Source organism: Leguminivora glycinivorella, chromosome 14, assembly GCF_023078275.1.
Source record: "Leguminivora glycinivorella isolate SPB_JAAS2020 chromosome 14, LegGlyc_1.1, whole genome shotgun sequence".
NCBI lineage: Eukaryota > Metazoa > Arthropoda > Insecta > Lepidoptera > Tortricidae > Leguminivora > Leguminivora glycinivorella.
In genome coordinates, this window is record NC_062984.1 from 14,742,882 (window position 1) to 14,766,105 (window position 23,224).

Genomic DNA, 23,224 nt, shown 5'->3' on the forward strand with positions numbered 1-23,224 from the left:
TAGCATTTCTATATTTCTCTTTAATCGAAGCCTTAATTGTTAAACATTAACCCCCTAATTCATAAACGTACTCTAAAATCGGCTTGATAACTTTAGAGTACGTTTATGAATAAGGGGGTAAAAAACCTCTAGAGACTTTTTAAGAAACGTCAGAGGTGCTCAAAGGTAGGTCAAAAAGTTAATTAGCCTCTTTCAGTGCTAGTACGTGCTACACGCTACGAGCGTAGCCAATAGCATAGGAAAATACGAGTAAGTATGTAGCGAAAAGTGTAACTGGCTATCGGGTAACTGGCACTGTTTAACCGCCTAAGACCCAAGTTCCTTTAAAAAGTATAAAATATAATGTAATTTTGAAAGTTGCAAATTGAAAAGTGTAAATAGACACATATTGAGTTTTAAGGAGGTAAAACACATTAAACAAGGTTCGAACGAAATTATTGAGATTTACCCTTGTCCAAGTGTCAGCGCTCTTGGTATGACTTTTGGCTGCACCGACATGACCCACTGGAGAATCCCAAGCGTGATGTTGATCATTAGCAGTGGGACTAGCACCTGCAGAAATATATGGTAAATGTATTTGTTAAAGTATAAGTTGAGTAAAAATTCGCATGGGAGATATAAGTAAAAAGATCTTAAACTAACAGTATGCTTGGACTCCGAATGTAAAGACTGTACACGATAAAATCCGGCCATACATAATATGGCAAATCTTTTAATAGAAAGTTAATTTTCAAGCAGGACCGTTTCCATATAATTTGTGGATATCAACCTACAAATTAAAGATATAAACATACCATAACGTTAGTTGGTCTATGAATTTTAGCAGTGTATATCTCATGGTACCAATATTTTTTTGTCCACTGTCTTCTGGCAGTCTAAAAAATCTTTTTAACAGGAAAGTTTTGTAAAATGTTTAATTATATTAGCCAAAATATACCTGATTACATACTGATTTCACAATAGTAAACATTTTTCAGATTGTAATCAGATTAAGAAAGTTCTGAAGTTTTCTAACTTTGCTGAATTCGACTTTTTGGCTCTCCATACAAAAACAACATTCAGTGCTTGGAGTAGAAAGTGTTCCTGACTCCCAAATGTCGAAATGAGTTACAATAACAATTTTTTTGGTAAGATGACATTCTAATGCGTGTAAAACGGCTTTTAAAAATATAACTACAATTGTGAAAAGTGGGATAGGAAGCCTGTGAAGATTGTCAAAAAACGCTGGACAAAAAATGAAATGTACTATGGACTATATTCGTCGAAAACTCACACTTACTCGTGCATTACAACGAATAGCTACTATTATGATATAGTTTAAGATATACTGGTTAATAAAAATACAAAAATTACTTTAAAATGTGGATTCGGGAAAAAATATTCCATGTCATCCATGGCCGAATTTTATCGTGTACAGTCTTTATAAATAAATAAATAAATAAAATAAATAAATATTATAGGACATTCTTACACAGATTGACTGAGTCCCACGGTAAGCTCAAGAAGGCTTGTGTTGCAGGTACTCAGACAACGATATATATAATATATAAATACTTATATACATAGAAAACATCCATGACTCAGGAACAAATATCTGTGCTCATCACACAAATAAATGCCCTTACCGGGATTCGAACCCGGGACCGCGGCGTAGCAGATAGGGTCACTACCGACTGCGCCAGACCGGTCGTCAAACCGGTCGGTTACATAACGACTTTCTCTAGAAAAAGTGCCACATGGTCGCTTTTTATATACCACGTTGGTGGCATTCAAGTATACGGGCACTTACAACTCCAGAAGTGAGCGTTGCCGACCCTTTAGAAGTTTAGAAACCTAAATAAAGACGATACCTTTGAATAATCTGTCAGAGTGTTCTTTTGCCAAACAACAATATTGGATCATTTCTTGATAATGCTATATATTTAATTTTCGCATTGTAACAAAATTTAGTTTTCGTACCTGCATCAGAAGTAGCATCCACGAACGGGACCACACCAGCCACAGCTTATACCAGACGGCCAGGACGTGCTGCACAAAGAGTCGGAACCCGCTTAGCATGTCTTGTTCCTTGTCCACTGAAAAACATAGCTGATTTAGTGATTATCTATTTGCAAACATTAGAATTGTGAATACGTTTTCACTTTACTTATCTCTATTTGTTTTTCATGCTATTTGGAAACTTTCAGTTTATAGTAATAAATATACACCGTGTTTCACTTAACACTAAAAACCTGAAAACAGTTTGTTCAGAATCGAGAGTAGAATCGATTGAGCTATATCTTGATGGGGGTAATATTTTTATTTAAATTAGTGTTATTAGTTATTTTTTACGTGCCTATTCTATTGTATTCCTAATACAACATTGTGTATATCGCATTGCTAGAGGTTGTTTACCTTTTTCAGTATTTAGGGGTATTAATACTGGCTGGTTACTTGGACGATTTTTTTTCGCTACGAGTTTGACGTTGTTTGTCAGTTTAATCTTAATGTTTATCACACGGTTTATCATAAGTCATAACAAATTGAACTCGTACCTAATTACAAGCTTGTCATTTTGAATATTGAGTTTAAATTTGCTTACTACTACTACCTGTCCAATTTGAAGTTTACTGTGACAAAGCTTTAAAGTGTTTTACAGTGACATCTTAGCTGTCTATTAGTAAACCTTATGTCGTTGGAGTAACGTACACAAATAAATAGTTTTATGGTTTGTGATGGTAGTTAGCAATTATTTTATCGAGTGTAGAGCTAAAAGTCAAGTAGAGCTGTACAGAAAATTAAAAGTTCAATTTAAAAAAAAGTAATCATCAGATTAAAAGATGAATACTCTAGATGAGTTTAAAAAAATGAAAATCAGTTGGGGTGTCTGAGGTTTTGAGTGATACCGGAAACACGTTGTAATATGTATAGACTAGTGTCACATCTCGGACACTGGCGATCAAATATGTGAAAGAGACGCGTTCCTAGCACACATTCTAAGCTCGTGTAGGTGAACGCGTACCATGATTGTATGAGTGAGATATGACAGGTTGACTGTCCGCGTTTTTGACAGGCGGTAACTGTGAGGTAACCGAGAGGGGGTGGGCGGCGCTTTTAGCGGGGAGCGGAGGTGGCCATACTGTACGATAGTACTCTTTATTATACTGTGCTAGTGTAGTTAGAAGAAGGTTGAAAATAGGTAGGTACAGGTCGATATACAAAAAGGCTTGATTGGATTGAAGGAGAGAATTAAAATACCGATTTGTGTATCACACTAACCAATAGAATGGTGGCTCTCGATACTGAACAGGTAGGTCAGGTAGTCAACGCAATAAAAGTTTCGATCAGTCTTTTCGAGATGCGTATTTTACAAGTCTAAGGGTATGCGCTCACGGGCAACTTTTTTTGCCACTCACGGCCCAGCCACGACATTGGTCTAAGCGCGACAGCGGTGAGCGACAGCCATACGTGCGAATGAAAAGTCCCATCGCTGTGTCTCGCTCGTATGTATGGCCGCCGCTCACCGCTGTCGCGCTTAGACCAATGTCGTGGCTGAGCCCACGTAGCGACGCAACTTTTCATAGAAACACATCCAAGAAACAAAAAAGTTGCGGCGACAATGTCGCCCATGGGCGCAAACTCTAAGCATAGAGCTCACAGAGGGTCCACACAGGGCGAACAACGCCAGTGGCCATTGTAAACGTGCCTCGAACGAGGCAACACGCTCTAACGACGGAAATGGTGCTCCGACACTGGCTGTTATAGCTGACAGGGACAGCGTAATGTCAATGCCATCGCACTGTCCCTTTCACACCGTGTTATATAATGTAACATTTATAACCGCCAGTATGGAAGCACCAAAACGCGCGAAGGTCGCTATTCAGGTATGGCTGTTCTCTTACTTTGATCCATCGATAATATGTCCATGTCCGCTATCATATCGTCAGTCCCTCCAGACGTATTGGTTTCCACATCATCAAACGCGGTGGGGCCCACATCAGAGCCAACACTGTAAAGTAAGCAAATATTGTTTACAATTTTTGAAGGTAGAATAGGATTTACTCAACAGCCCAGCCAGGTCCTTAATTTTAGTAAATTACGAGTATAAGCTTATCTTTGAGTGCACTACTATAATGCATACAAGGATAATCGTGGGTTGGTGTCACATCACATCACATTTAATACTAAATGATAACGACTCTTTGGTAGTCCTAGCATCCATAATTCCATAATCCATACTAATATTATAAATGGGAAAGTGTGTGTGTCTGTTTGTTTGTCCGTTTTTCACGGAAAAACGGAGCGACGAATTGACGTGATTTTTTAAGTGGAGATATTTGAAGGGATGGAATGTGACATAGGCTATTTTTGTCTCTTTCTAACGCGAGCGAAGCCGCGGGCAAAAATTAGTATTTCATATTTCTAGGAACGGTTCACAATGCGTTGAAGTACTTATAATGAAGTTTTAATCCGCGTTTTTAGACCACCGACGTAAGGTTAATTAAGGCATCACGGCATTATCGCTGCTGTCTTAATTAAATTTAATAAATACATTTAATTGAACTGAAATTATAATTTCCTATATTAGGTACTTATTACAAATATACTTACGACATAAAAACGTCTTCAAGGGTAGTAGCCGTCAGACCATAGTTTTTAAATTTTACGGTATCGATATTCGCCTCCAAATCGTTTAGCATTGCTTCAAATAAATGCGACTGGTCGTTTGTTAAACCGTATGTAACTTCAGTTCCTGAAATTAATTATACTGTATAATTATCCATAGGTATATCAAATATTTTTTTACTTTTTTCTAATCGAATATGTATTTTTAAAACCCAATAAGTACCAAATTAAGGGATAAGCACTATATATGTTACAACTATAAATACGAGTTGTATCTCTCTTGTTACAATTATAGGTACTCAGTATTATAGATTAGTACATTACGATACTAGTGCGAAAAAAAGGAAGTTCGAAACGAGTGGCGATAAATTAAAACACGACCGAAGGGAGTGTTTTAAATCGACACGAGTTTCGAATTTCCTTTTCGCACGTGTATCGTACGACGTTTTTCAGTACAGATGAAATTCGAAACTCGTGTCGATTTAAAACACTCCCTTCGGTCGTGTTTTAATTGATCGCCACTCGTTTCGAACTTCCTTTTTTACGCATTTGTATCGTAATGTACTATTTCAACATGATCATAATGATAATACTGATTTCAAGATAATACTGATCACAAGTTTCAAGAGATTAGAAATGTTGTTGTTTGAATGATACAGCTGGCCTATCCACATACTCGTTATCGATCAATCCTAAGTATGTTAGTAGTACTTATATTAGATAAACATAGATATCGAGTATCTATATCTAAAGTAGAATCATAAATTTAATAGGTAAGTGCAATGGCACCAAACAAGTGTTAGTAAGCTTGGTCTATTTAATTTACATACCTAGATAATTTTATCAGATTGCAGATACTTATAAAATGCGCAAACAATTTTGTTTGTCACATGTAAACCAATTTAGTTCGAAATAAGTGGATACGGAGATACATTAGAATATTATAGCGATTCTTTTTCGCCCATACAAAACAGGATTATCTATTTACATTTGTTGACGGGAACCCGCCAGGCGGGCGCTCCACTCGCTCGCGTTTTTATTGAAATACCTACTCTTGTAGTTACAAGTCATACATACATACTGGCAACGCGCTTAAGACGATACGGTAGGGGTCAATTCTCCATACAAACGCTCTCGACTATTTCCTCCCTGGTTTTTGAAGATAGAGCAATGATTTTTTCAACACAGATTGTTATTATTTTTATCTGTGTCGGACCGTTTTGATTTTTTTGATATTCTGTTTTTAGGGTTCCGTAGTCAACTAGGAACCCTTATAGTTTCGCCATGTCTGTCTGTCCGTCCGTCCGTCCGTCCGTCCGTCCGTCCGTCCGTCCGTCCGTCCGTCCGTCCGCGGATAATCTCAGTAACCGTTAGCACTAGAAAGCTGAAATTTGGTACCAATATGTATTTAAATCACGCCGACAAAGTGCAAAAATAAAAAATGGAAAAAAATGTTTTATTAGGGTACCCCCCCTACATGTAAAGTGGGGGCTGATATTTTTTTTCATTCTAAACCCAACGTGTGATATATTGTTGGATAGGTATTTAAAAATGAATAAGGGTTTACTAAGATCGTTTTTTGATAATATTAATATTTTCGGAAATAATCGCTCCTAAAGAAAAAAAAAGTGCGTCCCCCCCCCTCTAACTTTTGAACCATATGTTTAAAAAATATGAAAAAAATCACAAAAGTAGAACTTTATAAAGACTTTCTAGGAAAATTGTTTTGAACTTGATAGGTTCAGTAGTTTTTGAGAAAAATACGGAAAACTACGGAACCCTACACTGAGCGTGGCCCGACACGCTCTTGGCCGGTTTTTTTAAAGATTCTAGAGCCAATCAAAAATTTCCAAAAACAGCCTTTTTCATTGTGGCGCAAAAAAAGGTGTGATACTCAAGATTGGGAACAATTAACCAAAAAAGCTAAACGGTCCGACATAGATTATTTCATTGTTATTCAGAGTGTGGAACCTCGATTTTAAAGATTTTTTTGAAATACTTTTGACTGAGTTGTTCTTAATGGACAATTTTTTTTCGATAAATCTAGTTAATAACACTTGTATATTTAACTAAAATCCCCAAGTTGAAAGGGGGGCTCCTTTCCATGTTAGCATTTTCGCTACCGTATCCTCTTAAATTCAAAAATATAGAAAACCTTCCTACCTCTATCTTCTTTTATTGCTATTCCCGGTATATGTCGTCCAATGATCTCCGTACAAGATTCAAGTTGGAAACCTTTTCTCTTGACAACCACAAGCGTGTATCCCACGCCATAGTGCTTCTTCAGGAAGTATGGTGAACCGACACACTGGAGACGCCCGCTCGACATTATAGCGACTCTGTCTCCAAGTATGTCCGCCTCGTCCATGAAATGAGTTGTGAGGATCATGGAACGCCCTATAAATAACAAATAATAATTCATTTAATATTTATAACTTACTACATTTTGCCAGCGGCTTCGCTCGTGTTAAATTCGAAAATACCGGAATGCTCCATACAAAATTCCATCCCCCATTTTAGGAATGTGGGGAGTTAGAAAGAGACAAAAAGTAGCATATGTCACTCTCCATCCCTTCAACTGCCTATAAAAAATTAAAAAAAAAATGTTATGGGACATTCTTACACAGATTGACCGAGTCCCACGGTAAGCTCAAGAAGGCTTGTGTTGCAGGTACTCAGACAACTATATATATAATATACAAATACTTATATACATAGAAAACATCCATGACTCAGGAACAAATATCTGTGCTCATCGCACAAATAAATCGTCACTACTTTTAATTAAAAAATCTCGTATCTCACGCTGTTCCTCAAATTTAAAACGCAGTAAGTCTATATGCATTCCATACATACTTACTACAATTTTCTTTTCATTGGCAGACGAAGATACAAGTTTTTTTAAAAGTAGTGACGAAATGCCCTTACCGGGATTCGAACCCGGGACCGCGGCATTGCAGGCAGGGTCACTACGCGCTAGGCCAGACCGGTCATCTCCACTTAAAAATCAAGTTAAGTCGTCGCTCCGTTTTGCCGTGAAAGACGGACAAACAAACAGACACACACATTTTCCCATTCATAATATTAAAAATATGGATTTTTCATTATTCAGATGTCGCGATAGTTAAAAGCAAGGGGCACTGTTTTCGTTGTCACATGAAAAACTTCATGAATTTAAGTAGAATACAATTTTTGTGACATGAGTAATCTTAATATTGTGGATAACTAACCCGCTTTCTCCTTCTGCAGTAGATCCCACAGAGCGCGCCGGGACGCGGGGTCCATACCGGAGGTGGGTTCATCGAGTAGCACTACCCGCGGCGCGCCGCTCAGGGCTATACCCACTGACAGCCTCCGCTTTTGCCCTCCAGACAGCCCGGCTGACTGGTAATCACGCTGCAAACAATACATTGAATAAATGATAAGCTCAAGAAGGCTTGTTGTGAAAACTCGGACAGCAACATCATCTACTCCAAGGTTAGCTGGAAGAGATCCCTTATAGGGATAAGCTCGCCTTTGTATCTCTATTCCTACAAATTGTATATAAACTGTTGTACACAATAAAGTGATTACTACTACTACTACTAAGTACATAATTAGACGTGTTCAATTCAAGTGAGTTTTTGCAACTAGTTTTCATAACTAATTTATGAGTTTTATCAGTTTTTATTTTATTAAAATAGAGGAAAAGTGTTATATTTTTACTAAACATTAACGCTATAATTTTTTTTGCCGTCTTATTCCCCATAAGTTGATACAAGAGACGATTTTTAAATTTTAGGATTTTTTTTTCATAGTAATTTTTCATACAACTCTTGGAGGTCGAAAAAACGCATTTTGCAGAAATATATTTTACTATATTTTTAGTATGTCAAAAAGACACACACGAAGAACTAAAAAAACCAAACTTCGGTTCTGTGGGAATTATTATGACCCCAAACGCTATATCTCCTCTACTACTGGTATAGATCCGATATAGAGAAATATAAATCGGACAGACAAGCGGAACCCTTATAGAAACCGAGTGATTCAATAAAGGTTACCTGATTTGTTTGAGGTACGGAACCATAAAATAATACAACGTATGATTTAAAACCGTAGTTAATAAAAAAAATCTATGGGTACCTTATCGTACATACCTAAGCCATTTTCAATCAACAATCTTATCCCAAGGTCACTCAGTGTAACAATAATATTCTACCTAAATTAATTGATGTTACCAGCTCAAATGACATTGTGATATGATATGAATATGGAAGACAGTGTGTAGCTGATTTTCACTTTTCAGACGAGATAATTTTCAAATTTAAAAGATACGCAGCTTAATTTTAAAATGTTTATTAATACAGTCACGTTTTGTAATCAATTATCAAGAAAATCGTCAATAATGCTGACTAACACCTTCCGTGTTGCAATACTTTGAAATCGTACCTACTCGTAAGTACACCTAAGCCACATCTCGGACACTGGCGATCAAATATATGAAAGAGGCGCGTTCCTAGCACACATTCTAAGCTCGTGTAGGTGAACGCGTACCATGCTTGTATGAGTGAGATATGACAGGTCGACTGTTCGCGTTTTGACAGGCGGTAACTGTGGGGTAACCGAGAACCGAGGGGTGGGCGTCACTTTCAGCGAGGAGCGGGAGTGGCCATACTGTACGATAGTACTCTTTATTATACTGTGCCTAAGCTTCAATACTTCAACTGATTAATGAAGTACCTAGTTATTTAAGTAGGCTTTACAAGCGCCACATTCGCACAGAATGTTAATATGGAGCTGATACATGATGTAATAAGAAAACGTTTGTGTTCAAATTTGAAATACATACAAACCTATTTTACCGCTTTGTTTTGTACGTTATAGTAATACAAAGGCTCTGCGTTACCTGCCCTTAAAGTCCAAAGTTATATATTTTATTATTAATATCGTATTTGGGTATAAGAAACAGCCTACCTTATCATCCAACTCGAGCTTTGTAATCAAAGTATCGATATCGTCTTGCAGGTCTTGGCCCGTGAAACCCTTGAGTCTGGCGAAGAACTCCAGATGTTCCCTGACGGTCAGCTCGTTGAACAGTACGTTGTGTTGCGGACAGAAGCCGAGATTGGCGCGGGCCGCGGCAGTTTGCTGGGATATGTCGTATCCCGCCATCCATACTGATCCGCTGGTTACTTCTGTGTTACCTGAAGCAAGGTATATAGGACTTCTTACACAGATTGACCTCAGTCAACGCCTCAGCCCACGGTAAGCTCAAGAAGGTTTGTATTGTGGGTACGCAAACACACATAATATATAATATATATATATAATTAAAAAATCATCCATAGGAACAAATATCTGTGTTCATCACACAAATAAATCCGTTACAGGGATTCGAACCCGGAACCGCGGCTTAGCAGACAGGGTCAATACGGGCTACAAATCTGCGCGTCATTGTGAATAACACTATCGCCTATAATCAACATTATCAGTAAGATTATAAAATCGATGAAAGTTCTCGAGTGTATTTACAAATGAGTAGCTTCATTTCAAACTTTTTTTTTAATGAAACTGGAAAATTATAAATTCAAATACCTATAATATTGTTAAAATTTGGAAACTAACCCGTAAGCATGGAAATTGTTGTGGATTTCCCGGCGCCATTGTGTCCAAGTAACACGGTGATTTGTCCATCATATATATCTAGACACAAATTATTGACCGCCACGTTCTTCGCGTAAACTTTCGTTAAATTCTGTAAAATAACGAAGGATTTTATCTGTTATAACAGTATACATTAAAAACCCATATTTTGAAGTAAAAAAATATGTACCGTCATTTTAACTCCGATGGGGTAGTCGTCGGCGACTTTTTCCATTACGATACCATCGTTGGAACCATTTGTGATATCAACTGAAATGGAGTACAGAAGTGCAATTAAGAATATATTATAGCTACTAAAACTTTGTACAGAATCCAACTGCCTCAATCTCCCTCTAAAGATAGTTATATGTTTCATTTCATGTTAGCCACTCGTGTGTTTACGACTTACGAACATCGTGACCGCTTCTCACTTATGTCATTGAGCTTAGAAATGGAGACATAGGCTCTCCGAAATATGTTCACGAAATACTTGTAAATTTTAACCGTAAAATTATCGTATTCTAAGAGATCTCATAACAACTTGAGGGAGTCGAGTTCTTGTTACGGTTTTCCTTCCACTCACCTGCGGTAATTTTTCTGTTAGGGAGCCAAAAGCTTTTCTGGAACATGAAATACCAAGGCTTGGGTGCAGCGTGCGGCCCGGGCAGCACCTGCTCCAGGTAGAGAGCGATCAGCATGTACAACACGCAGTCTATAACTAGCATCACCACCACGGTTCCGAACTCGAAGCGGTTTGAGTCCAGATCCGTCACCTCCCAAAATTGGCCCCATTGCATGCCTAGAAAAAAATTGGGAAGATTGGAGAGCCTGATTGATAAATTTTCTGTAGGTATTTGTTACCTCTTATTTAGGTTACACGTGATACAACAAGATATATAAATACAAGTTCGACATAATAAATAAATAAATAAATATTATAGGACATTCTTACAAAAATTAACTGAGGCCCACGGTAAGCTCAAGAAGGCCTGTGCTGTGGGTACTCAGACAACGATATATATAATATATAAATAATAATATACATAGAAAACATCCATGACTCAGGAACAAATTTCTGTGCTCATCACACAAATAAATGCCCTTACCGGGATTCGAACCCGGGACCGTGGCGTAGCAGGCAGGGTCACCACCGACTGCGCCAGACCGGTCGCCAGACCGGTCGCCAGACCGGTCGACATAAAATAGTACAAATGAGAGCGCCCCTTTTTAGGGTTCCGTAGTCAACTAGGAACCCTTATAGTTTCGCCATGTCTGTCTGTCTGTCCGTCCGTCCGTCCGTCCGTCCGTCCGTCCGTCCGTCCGTCCGTCCGCGGATAATCTCAGTAACCGTTAGCACTAGAAAGCTGAAATTTGGTACCAATATGTATATCAATAACGCCAACAAAGTGCAAAAATAAAAAATGGAAAAAAATGTTTTATTAGGGTACCCCCCCTACATGTAAAGTGGGGGCTGATATTTTTTTCATTCCAACCCCAACGTGTGATATATTGTTGGATAGGTATTTAAAAATGAATAAGGGTTTACTAAGATCGTTTTTTGATAATATTAATATTTTCGGAAATAATCGCTCCTAAAGGAAAAAAAAGTGCGTCCCCCCCCCTCTAACTTTTGAACCATATGTTTAAAAAATATGAAAAAAATCACAAAAGTAGAACTTTTTAAGACTTACTAGGAAAATTGTTTTGAACTTTATAGGTTCAGTAGTTTTTGAGAAAAATACGGAAAACTACGGAACCCTACACTGAGCGTGGCCCGACACGCTCTTGGCCGGTTTTTAGGGTTCCGTAGCCAAAATGGCAAAAACGGAACCCTTATAGTTTTTTCGTATCTGTCATTATTCTGTTGTAAGTCGCTGAACAAGCAAGCGGTAACCATTCTGTGCGGAAAAAAGGTTGTGTGCTTTATTTCATGTCGAACTATACTAACTACATTAGAAATGTAACATAGATGCAAGAAATAAATGAACACCGGACACTGAAAGGTTCTAAAGATACCTAAGTTTTCCATAATTTTATTCATGAATCTATTTTGAACTAGCCGGAATTATTGTAAACAAAAGTGTGGCCAGTGCTATAAAAAAATTGCACCATTCGAGGTATCAAAATTGCCGATATTTTACAGGTTTATTAAAAATCTTTACATATTCCATTACACAAATAATGACTCGGTTTAAACGAAAATAAATTTCAACACTAAACGTTTTGGTATATTTATTGAAATTAAAAAGCCGTTTTTGTCGGGTAGTTCGTTTATTTCACTGGTATTACTGTGGAAATGTACCTGGGCGACTAAGTAGCGGGCCGCTAAACATTATTTTTCAGCAACTTTTGAGACTAGGTGGTAGTGAATTTTAATAGCTAATTAAAACCGTCTTCAAATGCGATGGTGATAATAAGGTGGTTATAAATATTATTATTGGTTTTGTAAGTATCTGATATGGCAGAACTTCGTCAATTTTGGACCGATTTTTATATTGACTTACATCTTGCATGGGATCATAACATAATATAACAGTCATTGTGTTCGATCGCTTCACGATTTTAAGTATGTAATAGAGTGATCGTTAATAACTGGTTAAAACTTAAAAGTAATTTAATTTTCTCTCGGCCCTTACTTTGAGAACCCCTGACTTGAGCTGCACGTGTTACTTTGACAGTGACAGCAGTTTGTTTACGTTTATTCCGTTCAATTCGTAATGGGAATATAGGTAACTATCGCGCTAACCGAAGACAATAATGAAGTTACATTTTATTAGGCAATATAATTATTTAGTAGGAAGTAGATAAAAAAATCAATAAATGATAGGTATGTATATTTGTTGACATGCCCTTTCTAGGTTATCGGTCGATTGATAATCAGGGCTTAAAGGCTATATTGCGAAAATAGCACGAAGTAGACATTTACAAAACTTGTATCAATATAATATACGTCGTAGATACTGCAATAATATTTATATAATTACGTACTGTATTTTCATAATGAAACCGAAAAGAACTAGTTTCGAAACATCTCACCACAACAATTTAAAAATGTAACAGACAAATATAATAAGTAGGTACATAAGGTACAACGTACAACGCAGTGGTTGTTTTAAACACTATTAACATTTAACATTTATTTCAAATAATTTATTTAAGTAGCTGATAAGGAAAGCGGTGCCGTCATATGGCGGCCATGTACTCACTCGTACATAAATACATCGTACTACGAATAGTATTTCGGGTGACTGTACCGCTATCTTAGAAAGTCAGAGCTTATGAGCTTATAAGCTTCGAGAATCAATACCTCCAGCGCTCTCCTTCGCAAGTATAAGCTGGAACCCAAACGCCATGGCGGTGTTGATACTGGCCTCAAAAGATCGCCTGCATGGCCTACGACAACTGCCGCCGTATTATGCTTCCATTTTTATCACTTATCCACGTGGATAAGACTCTGTCTCTTTCACACTGACATACTTCCCAAAGCGTGACGGATACTTTATCCACATACAAAAGTGATAAAATTGGAAGTATAATTATGTCCGCTGGACGTCCACGAGCAGCATAAACGCCGTCAGGTAAGTGATGAACCAGATCACTCCGAAGAACAACGCTGCTGTGCTGCCTAGAGGACCGAGTATATAGAGAATTACCTCCAGCGCTCTCCTTAGCAAGTATCAGCTGGAGCCCAAACGCCATGGCGGTGTTGATGCTGAGGCAGAAAACCGCCTGCACGGCCGACGACACCTGGACGTCCATGAGCAGGATAAACGCCGGCAGGTAGGTGATGAACCAGATCACTCCGAAGAACAACGCTGCTGTGCTGCCTAGAGGACCAAGTATATAGAGAATTACCTCCAGCGCTCTCCTTAGCAAGTATCAGCTGGAACCCAAACGCCATAGCGGTGTTGATGCTGAGGCAGAAAACCGCCTGCACAGCCGACGACACCTGGACGTCCATGAGCACCATAAACGCCGGCAGGTAGGTGATGAACCAGATCACTCCGAAGAACAACGCTGCTGTGCTGCCTAGAGGACCAAGTATATAGAGAATTACCTCCAGCGCTCTCCTTAGCAAGTATCAGCTGGAACCCAAACGCCATGGCGGTGTTGATGCTGAGGCAGAAAACCGCCTGCACGGCCGACGACACCTGGACGTCCATGAGCAGCATAAACGCCGGCAGGTAGGTGATGAACCAGATCACCCCGGAAAACAACGCTGCTGTGCTAGCTACAAACAGGATTGAGTATAGAATTACTGTCAAAGTGAAATGTGTAGTCAACTAGTCACAGCGCATAGACTGCCACTCTTACTGCAGTTTTGTCAGTTTTGTTAACCCGGATATGTGTTAAAATAATATTAACGCCATCTAGTCGAAAATCAACAAAAGGTGTAGCGCTATATAGGCGACCATACATTTCTCTTGATGGTTCCGATGTACGTGTTTTCTTGTGTATACTCTTGGGTCAACTCGTTCGTTTTTCGTCACGTTCCTAAATTTGTCCGATTCTGCTTTCGTCAGCCATTCTTCATTCGTCAAAATAATCTGCCGTCATTATCGTCTTTGACCATAATGAGTTGTTGGCCTCTTTCTTATTTCGACTCCGTCGTTTTTCGTCATTTCGTATTTGGTCATATTCAAATTGATTTAACAGCGAACATGCCGAAAGAAGATTATGACGACTAAGAACGAGACGGATTAAAATAAAGATGAACAGCGAAATTGACCGTAGTTGAGAAAGACCATCGACGATCGTGACGAATAAAGAATGGCTAACGAAAGCAGAATCAGACAAATTTAGGAACGTGACGAAAAACGATCGAGACGTCCCAAGAGTATACCGTTTTCTTAGACGTTATCTGTCTATACGGAGTTATGGTCTTTGGCTACCTAACATACAAGAGAGATGATCGAGAAGCTCTTGAATTGAATTGCTTACTCCGTGGGTTAAAGTGTATCCTAGCCACGGGGCACGGGAAATAATTATAATTTTATTTAACGGTTTTCTTCTGTATTCAAATAAAATAGTAAAGTCGGTGTTTATAAAATCAATTACTTAATGTTCGTTGTGAGTGTGCAGAATTAGTGAAATTAAAATTATGATTTTATGCTTACCATGCTAATGTGATACACGCACACGTAGACAAATTGTAATAACTATTTTAATCGATAACATACTTTTTACAGATCATAATTTAACGATGCTATTAATTACAGTCATAAACCTTGACAAACTCGTATGCATGGGTTATTACCCATTGCCATAACTTCCAAAGTTTTCACACATTAAGCTAAGTTTATAAAGATGTATAACCTTAATAGATAAGCCATACGTTTTCTTAATAAATATTCAGTATGTAATTCCTCGAATCTTGAGTTTTTATTATGGACGCAGACCCCCTACATTTCAAAATAATGATTGTACATAAACTTCCAACAAAGAACAAATCAAACTATGTTGTATTATTTGTTATAACACCCTATTAAGTGCGTTAAGAGTCCATCAATATCAAACAGACCTTACAGATAGAATTAATTTAAAAAAAAAATCTTCAATAGTAGCAACTTAATTATTAGCCTAAGAACGGTGCGATATTTTTGAAAATAATTCTACAACAGTAGTTTTTTTTCATATACAGCGTTTAATCGCAATTTAAAAAACCTATATTTTCGAATCCACCAATAGTTTGGAATGGAAGATATTAAAAAAAACTACGCCCAAAAAATAAGCGTTTTCTTTCAGCAAAATACCTCACAGTAATTTAATGGTGGACACATATAAAAAAAAATCAGTTTTAAGGTTTACAACCCGAAGCCACCTAAATATATGACGGGAAATAAGTCTTTTTTTAATGATATAGAATTTTTGAATTTTTTCTAACGTGCTCTAGAGCAAATATAACAACAGATATTTTTAAGCAGAAATGAATAGCACATAATATTTCAGATATTTAGCATATAAAAACCACCAATATATTTATATGGAAATAAAAAAATCTAAATATTTGACCGGGCAAATTAGGAACAGATAATACTACGAGGTTGACTTTAATTGTCCCTATTTAACAATATTAACAGCATGATAATCCACCAAACAAGTTTGACCTTTATTTAATAATATATTTACATTTTTTGCGTGGTTTGGTTTGGACCTTAGTGTCTTACATTTAGGAATCCATATGGCAAACCACCACGCCAGTGGAGCTGGGCCGAGAGTAGGTGATGAGCCGTGTCGCATGCTTTTTATTCTGTTCTTCTATTACACATTAACGTAAATGAGGAGGCACACTGACATTTTATCCCGCCAGGCGGCGCCTATGCAAGAGTCTAGGCATGTCACTGTCATTCATATGTGAGAAAGAGAGAAAAAAACATAATTATCAGCTTCTCGCTCTCACGTCTCACGGACTAATAGGGTGGCGCCATTTGTCGTATCCTTTGAGTGTTCCTCCTCATTACATGCCTATTTCTACATAAGTAATATTTTAGGTAGATTAAAAACAGACGTTTCCCACCGATAATAAAGTCCAAAGTAATTTAAAAAATTACATATTTATTTTAGGCATGCGATTTGACAGTCGTCGAAAAGAGTATATACTTGTCAGTACATACATCTATCTCACGTTTTTCTCTTCTACCATTTGACAGATTTCCGTCATCTTGTGAAATGTATTCTTCCATTCTTCAGAATCGTTGAAGCAACGCTTGTTACAAACACGCGAAAGCTATGCAAAGTCTAATTTCGACCCATTTGTCACGGCCAGGTATAGCCCCGGCGATTATCGTTAGACTTACAAGCCACAGGTCACGGGTTCAAATCTCAGTCGTCGCATACGTAGGTCGTAGATGTTACAGCTTTTTTAATTATTTTTTTTATGTTTTATTTATATTATAAGTTGATAAGTACAAGCTACTGCAATGACATTAAATGTTTTAAAAATCTGGGTCTAAATTGCATTTATGACATTCTTGTTGATGCTAATAACGTTAACTTCTTATCTGCTTAGGAAAAAAATCGTTCATGCCATAACCAACTTAGTGTATAAAGACCTAAGTATCAAAATTGCAAATGGAACTGTGACACACTAAAAACTCTTTATCAAAATACCTTTTGTCATAATATGCTCAAATGACTTAAATGTCAAAATGAATTGCGAACGAATATTGAACGAATGGAGCCGCTACTAATATATAATAAGTATGTAGGTATTAGATATTTCCAATTTATTCCATAAATAGAAATACCTAAAAAAGGCCGCAATTTTACTTCTTCATTACATAAACTTTAAAAATACCCTACTGTATCATCTTTATCTTGGTCACTTGTACTACGTTTATTACAATAAATGTATGTATGTGTAAATTTCCTGGGTGGCTAGCCGAATGGCACAAACGCTCACGAAACGCTCACGAAACGAAGCGCTAGTAGATATCTATCTCTATCGCGCTTGCGTATTGGCGCGACAGAGCCAGCGGCGTATCGCTTTCGTTTGGCGTCGGAGAAATGCCATTCGGCTACGGGGCCTGACATGTCATATCTTGTCACAAAGAAAAATTTACAGGGCTTCCAAGAATCTCGAGCTGGAAGGATACAAATTAAAATATTTTCTATGAAAATAATTAAATTCGACAGCAGACAACCCAAAGGTTAATCGGATTTATTTATTATAGGCATTTGTTTTAAATTAAATACCAGTGGCTCTGATCTGATAGTGGGATATTCTTTAAAATTTATTTTCAAAAGGAGAATTAATGTTGGTAATGCCATTCAAATAATATTAGAAGTGTCTACGCGAGTGTCCGAATTTAATTATAGGATAGCACATATTGAAAGTACTGTAATATGGGTACAGAAGCCTGCCTATTGAAATATAAAATACAAAGCAAAAAGTATAGAAAGAACCTACTACTTTTCGACTTTTTATTTACACTACATACCGACCATACAACTGACTCTAATTAATCTTGGTTTTCAAAAGTGTAAAATGTAGACCTAAGTGCGTTTTTGCATTATCCGATCCGATATCGGATGTCGGACCGATATCCCATACATTACAGGCGGAATCTTGGATTCATCTATTGATATCCTTCCGACATCCGTTATCGGATCGGATAATGTGAAAACGGTCTAATAGCGACTCAATTAGTTTTTGTTCCCTGACGGTCATTAATTTGAACTAATAAAATTATTTATTTAAATCTATACAATTACAACGAGTATTATAATGTATTATACATTCATTTTGTAATGTAATCCAACGAAATAACTTATAGAAATATATTCTACCCTTTTTGCTTGTTTTCCGATTACTATTTAGCCAATTTTTCATTGAGTCATAAGTACCATGGACTTTCAATAGGGACTGAGCTCACACTTTTTTTGCTATAATAAATTGAACTTTATCACCGGTGCAGAAAAACGTTCTTATTAGGATAGTAAAAGTGTATCCACATGAGAGGGTCAAAGTTGGGGCTGGTGTCCCTCTCGCACGTGTGACCAGTGTTAAAGAGATTACTATAGTAGTAGTGTTTTTACCTGTATGATAACTAAGTTAATAAACTTCTTAAATGTTTTTGTATTATATCGAGGCAAGGATATTAATACCTTGTAGCGAATTGGTAAGTCATTATTATGAAGCCATAAAACCAAAGATTTGCGCAATTAAAAAAAACCTTTAATTCGGTATTAGTAGATTTGGTAGTAACTTTGAATATTGACTGGTATCCCCAAATAATGACAGTGATGACGTCATTCAAATAATTTTGACAGTGGCAATAAGTGCGAGAGGGACACCAGCCCCAACTTTACCCTCTCATGTGGACACACTTTTTGGCCTAACAACTCAATCTAGCTTAATAATATATAAATCTATGAGTCATACCGGACAACTGTCACTGTACATTTGTAATCCTTATTACAAGGGCATAACGTCTAGCGATGGTTAGCTAAGACAGAGTATTGCGGTTGCGGGGAGGAACGATGTTGAACCTTAGGTTACCTTCAATCAATACTAATACTGAAATACAGTTTTCGACCTTATTGCATTAGGTACATGTGTCTAATAACATTTTAAAATGGCTAGGGAATTAAATATCTTGACTGTACCCAAAATTACTCACAGAATTAAATAAAATGTTATATACAACAAAAAAAACAATATTTTAAATAAAGGGGGTAAAAAGGCGGTAAAAGAAAAATAAAAATAAAAACAAAAAAAAAGTTCATTTCGACTGCTGGGGATCGAACCCACGACATCAGGACCGTCCGTCATTTTACGTTACGCTAGTACAACCTGAGCTATTTAAGCGATAGTAGTAGCGACGAAATATATTATTATACCATGATGTAATGAAAATGCGGTTGAACACATGAGTCACTTTTGAAATAATGCAGGAAATTACATCGTCAATGGTAGAGAGTTTTTAGGTAAGAAGAATATGAAAATACTTATTTCAGTACGTACGTATGTGGTTTTAGCGCTTCTTGGCGAGCATTTAAAGGTGGATTAATTTTTATTCTTCTTTATTATGATCCTAACGAAAAGTCTGTTCCAATTTTTTTGCTTATGTAATTTTTGCCGTGAATGTTATTCCGAGCTAGTAAAATATTGAACATCCGTCTTGTTTTTGGGGTGGTTTCAGTTTTCATAGTGTTTCAACACATAATGTATATACAAAACAACCATAACTTCACTTGTCCTTTTATTGCTTGTGTCATAACTGATTTAATTAGTCCGCTTTTTGCTACTACGAAGTATCATTCACAAAAATAGGTGGTTTCTTAATGTGTTATAAAGGTCATAAATTAAAGTAGTCGAATTTAAAACAAAAGTCCTGATTCCATTTTCGCCTGATTTTTAGTGAATTAAAATAATATTATTTTTATTCTATTATACGTTTTTTGTCACAAATTTTGGTGGCTTAACTAAAAAAACTATTTCAAATTACCAGACTTAATTTTTGGTGACATAAAAAGTACTGTTATAGAATTAAGTTATTTTCCCAGTAGTAGCAAGACCGGATGGTTCCTAGGCTATATATCCAAATAAGCTTACCTTTAGAGAAGAATCCGCTGATCATAAAACAAAAGAATATCGTGCAGGCGAAGTACAAAAGTAAGAAGAAGAAAAGCACCGTCCACGGCGTGTTTGTAAGCACAGCGTAGTCGCTGAAACCTGCTTCGTTCGTGAACCAGTTTACCTAAAAATATTATTAATTTTATTATATTAATATTTGAATATATTTACAATTTAATGTTTAAACCCAATTCACATTTTGTTTGTCGTCATGCATCAGAACGCCAAACTTTAACACATTCGGAGCCAAATGACCCGATATCGCTATATAATCATTTTCTCATGTCTTCGACTACGTTCGTAGCGCGTAGCAATTTGTCAGCACAAATATGTATTATGTATAATGTACGCTACCGTACTACATACATATACAATGAAACCAATAGCCTTATGAAAAAAAAACAACGATGTGCAGCTGAATTAAGGTAAGGAAAATTTTCCATAATAGTATTACTCGCGATTGACTTGCTACGGGTTACGGCGTAGCACTTCGTAGCAACGCTACGAGTTCTAAGGGTAAATATTATGCCATTTTAAGTACGCACCGAATAATAAGCACTTTTTGATTATAATAAGCAGGATCGTTATGTTATGGGCATCAGAATATGTGGCGTTCCATACCTAAAGGTGCGTAAAAAATATTTGTGTGCAAAAAGCGACTTTTTCATCAGAATTTTCGTTTTAAGGCTTTTTAACGCTTATGATAAAGTATCCTCCTGTTGCCCGAAGACCCTACAGACATGGAAAGTCACAGCTTAAGCACCCATAACAAACTTAAATCAAATTGACAAGTCCAATTGGTTATTCCAACCAGAATACATCTATCTTACATATTCATAGTTGTCTCACCTTAACAAGAATCACAACTAGAATCGCTATGATCAGGAGATAAATAAATTGTTTACAAAACCACGCTGTCCAGTGTAACCAAGTGGGAAGTCCCATGATCTTCATCGTTTCCTAAAATACAAAATTACTTCAATTTTACTTCATATAAATACAGATGTGGTGCATAATAGTTATCCTTAGAATTTTCTCGGAAACAATACAATGCACACCTCACATTGTTTGTAACGAACGAATTAGTCATGATACTTCAGTCAACGTCGTGCGTGCGTGAAAGTACCTCAATAACTAAAATCTTGAAGACCGACAATAGGTATAGTAAATACCTAATTCAATTTTTTTTTCTAAAATCACATATCCTAGGAAAATTTTAGCAAAAAATATATAAGAACACAAAGTCCAAGGCTATTTATATTTAAATGCTTGTAGTATGTAAAGATATCGTATTATATATGTCGCAGGGAAATGGCCAAAACAGAGATTTCATCAAATCTCTAAGGGATTTGATCAAATCACGCAGGATGTCAAAATGGCGAATCCATTTCATCATTTTTCTAGAAAATTTCAGTCATTAGACTAAATCCCTGACTCTGTTTAGTGAGATCACAAAATCGACCAACAGACACGCCACGTTTTGTCATTTCACTAGATTTGTTTAGGGATTTGATAAAATCCCTGAACCACGTCAGTAAGTTGACGAAACGAGCTTATAAAGTCAACTAGTTTTATCATTTCGCTAAACAAGTTCAGTGAAAAGACAAAATTTTTTAATAAATATGAAAATAATTTAAAATGAAACATTTTTAGCTTTGTTTCTTCACTTATTCTATTTTTATTATTAAGTGACAAAGGCAAGAGTCTAATAAATCTAATTGGATATATTAGATTCTTGGTTTTGTCATTTCACGAAACCAGTTCAGACATTTGATCAAATCACCAGTTGAGACTTTATCATTTCCCTAAATTTGTTTAGAGAAATGTTATAACTAGTTGACTTTTTGAGTTCGTTTCGTCAACTCACTGTCGTGGTTCAGGGATTTTATCAAATCCCTAAACAAATCTAGTGAAATGACAAAACGTGGCGTGTCTATTGACCGATTTTGTGATCTCACTAAACAGAGTCAGGGATTTAGTCAAATGACTGAAATTTTCTAGAGAAATGATGAAATGGATTCGCCATTTTGACATCCTGCGTGATTTGATCAAATCCCTTAGAGATTTGATCAAATCTCTGTTTTGGCCATTTCCCTGCGACATATATATAGATTAGTTCTATTCTCAGAATTACCGAAAACTAATTATCTTTATTAGATAAACAATGTATTTATCTTTGTAACGTAAATAAAATACTGAAAATGTCATTCCGATGCAATAGCGAACTGTCAGTATCAAAAGTAACGTTAATGATTGAAAATATTAAAGTATTTTTCGTTAATTAAGTTTCAACCTTTTAACCGTCGTAATCAGGTATAAAAAAAAACATATATCCAGCTCAAATCCGAAATCTGATAAATAAGACAAATCATATAAATTCGTCCTACCGCCAACGACAAAAGAACTTTCGATGTAAAATTCTAAACGGTTAAAAGGTTCAATATTTGAAGCGTTACCTTAAGTTGCAGTTCTTTTTCAACCGTGACCGCCCGGACGATATTTATAGCCGTGTAGCTAAAGCTGATCATTATAAACATGGGCATAAGGAACTGCAAGGCTTCTACGGCCAAATCAAGCACGTAAGGAGGGTGTGGGTATCTCCGTATAGCCACGCTGAAATTGGAGAAGTCTTGTCCAGTGACTTCAGCTACGAGCTCCATGGATATCATATGCTGGAGCGCTATGAACATTTCGTTTACGTATCCTAAAATAAATCAAACTATTATTAGGGCTAATTAAATCGTCGGATGACAAGCAAAAGCCACTAATTACGTACTAAAAATATTAAGAAAAATCAACTTTGTTTTGATACTAGTTCGGTTCACAATGGCTCTGAACTTACGGTAGCTTAGTGACTTTTATTGTCACCCGCCAAAGTGCACATTCCTAAGATAAGTTAGCAACGTTCGATTTCAA

General features: G+C 36.7%; 1 protein-coding gene across 2 annotated transcripts in view; it reads right to left on the reverse strand.

Annotated features, from left to right (window-relative positions):
- LOC125233139 (phospholipid-transporting ATPase ABCA3-like) overlaps positions 1-23,224 on the reverse strand; it is a 46,508-nt gene that overhangs the window by 17,873 nt on the left and 5,411 nt on the right. For both annotated transcript variants that reach the window (XR_007177829.1, XM_048139012.1), the window contains exons 5-18: positions 22,765-23,012; positions 21,158-21,268; positions 20,288-20,432; positions 14,288-14,461; positions 10,814-11,029; positions 10,421-10,500; positions 10,213-10,342; positions 9,562-9,791; positions 7,836-8,001; positions 6,769-7,002; positions 4,591-4,732; positions 3,882-3,988; positions 1,960-2,075; positions 449-552 (exon numbers count right to left, since the gene is read on the reverse strand). Coding sequence is in view for 1 of the 2 variants with exons in the window: in XM_048139012.1 (XP_047994969.1) it covers positions 449-552; positions 1,960-2,075; positions 3,882-3,988; positions 4,591-4,732; positions 6,769-7,002; positions 7,836-8,001; positions 9,562-9,791; positions 10,213-10,342; positions 10,421-10,500; positions 10,814-11,029; positions 14,288-14,461; positions 20,288-20,432; positions 21,158-21,268; positions 22,765-23,012 (2,203 nt within the window). In the remaining variant the exon portion in view is untranslated. The remainder of the gene's footprint in view (positions 1-448; positions 553-1,959; positions 2,076-3,881; positions 3,989-4,590; positions 4,733-6,768; positions 7,003-7,835; positions 8,002-9,561; positions 9,792-10,212; positions 10,343-10,420; positions 10,501-10,813; positions 11,030-14,287; positions 14,462-20,287; positions 20,433-21,157; positions 21,269-22,764; positions 23,013-23,224) is intronic.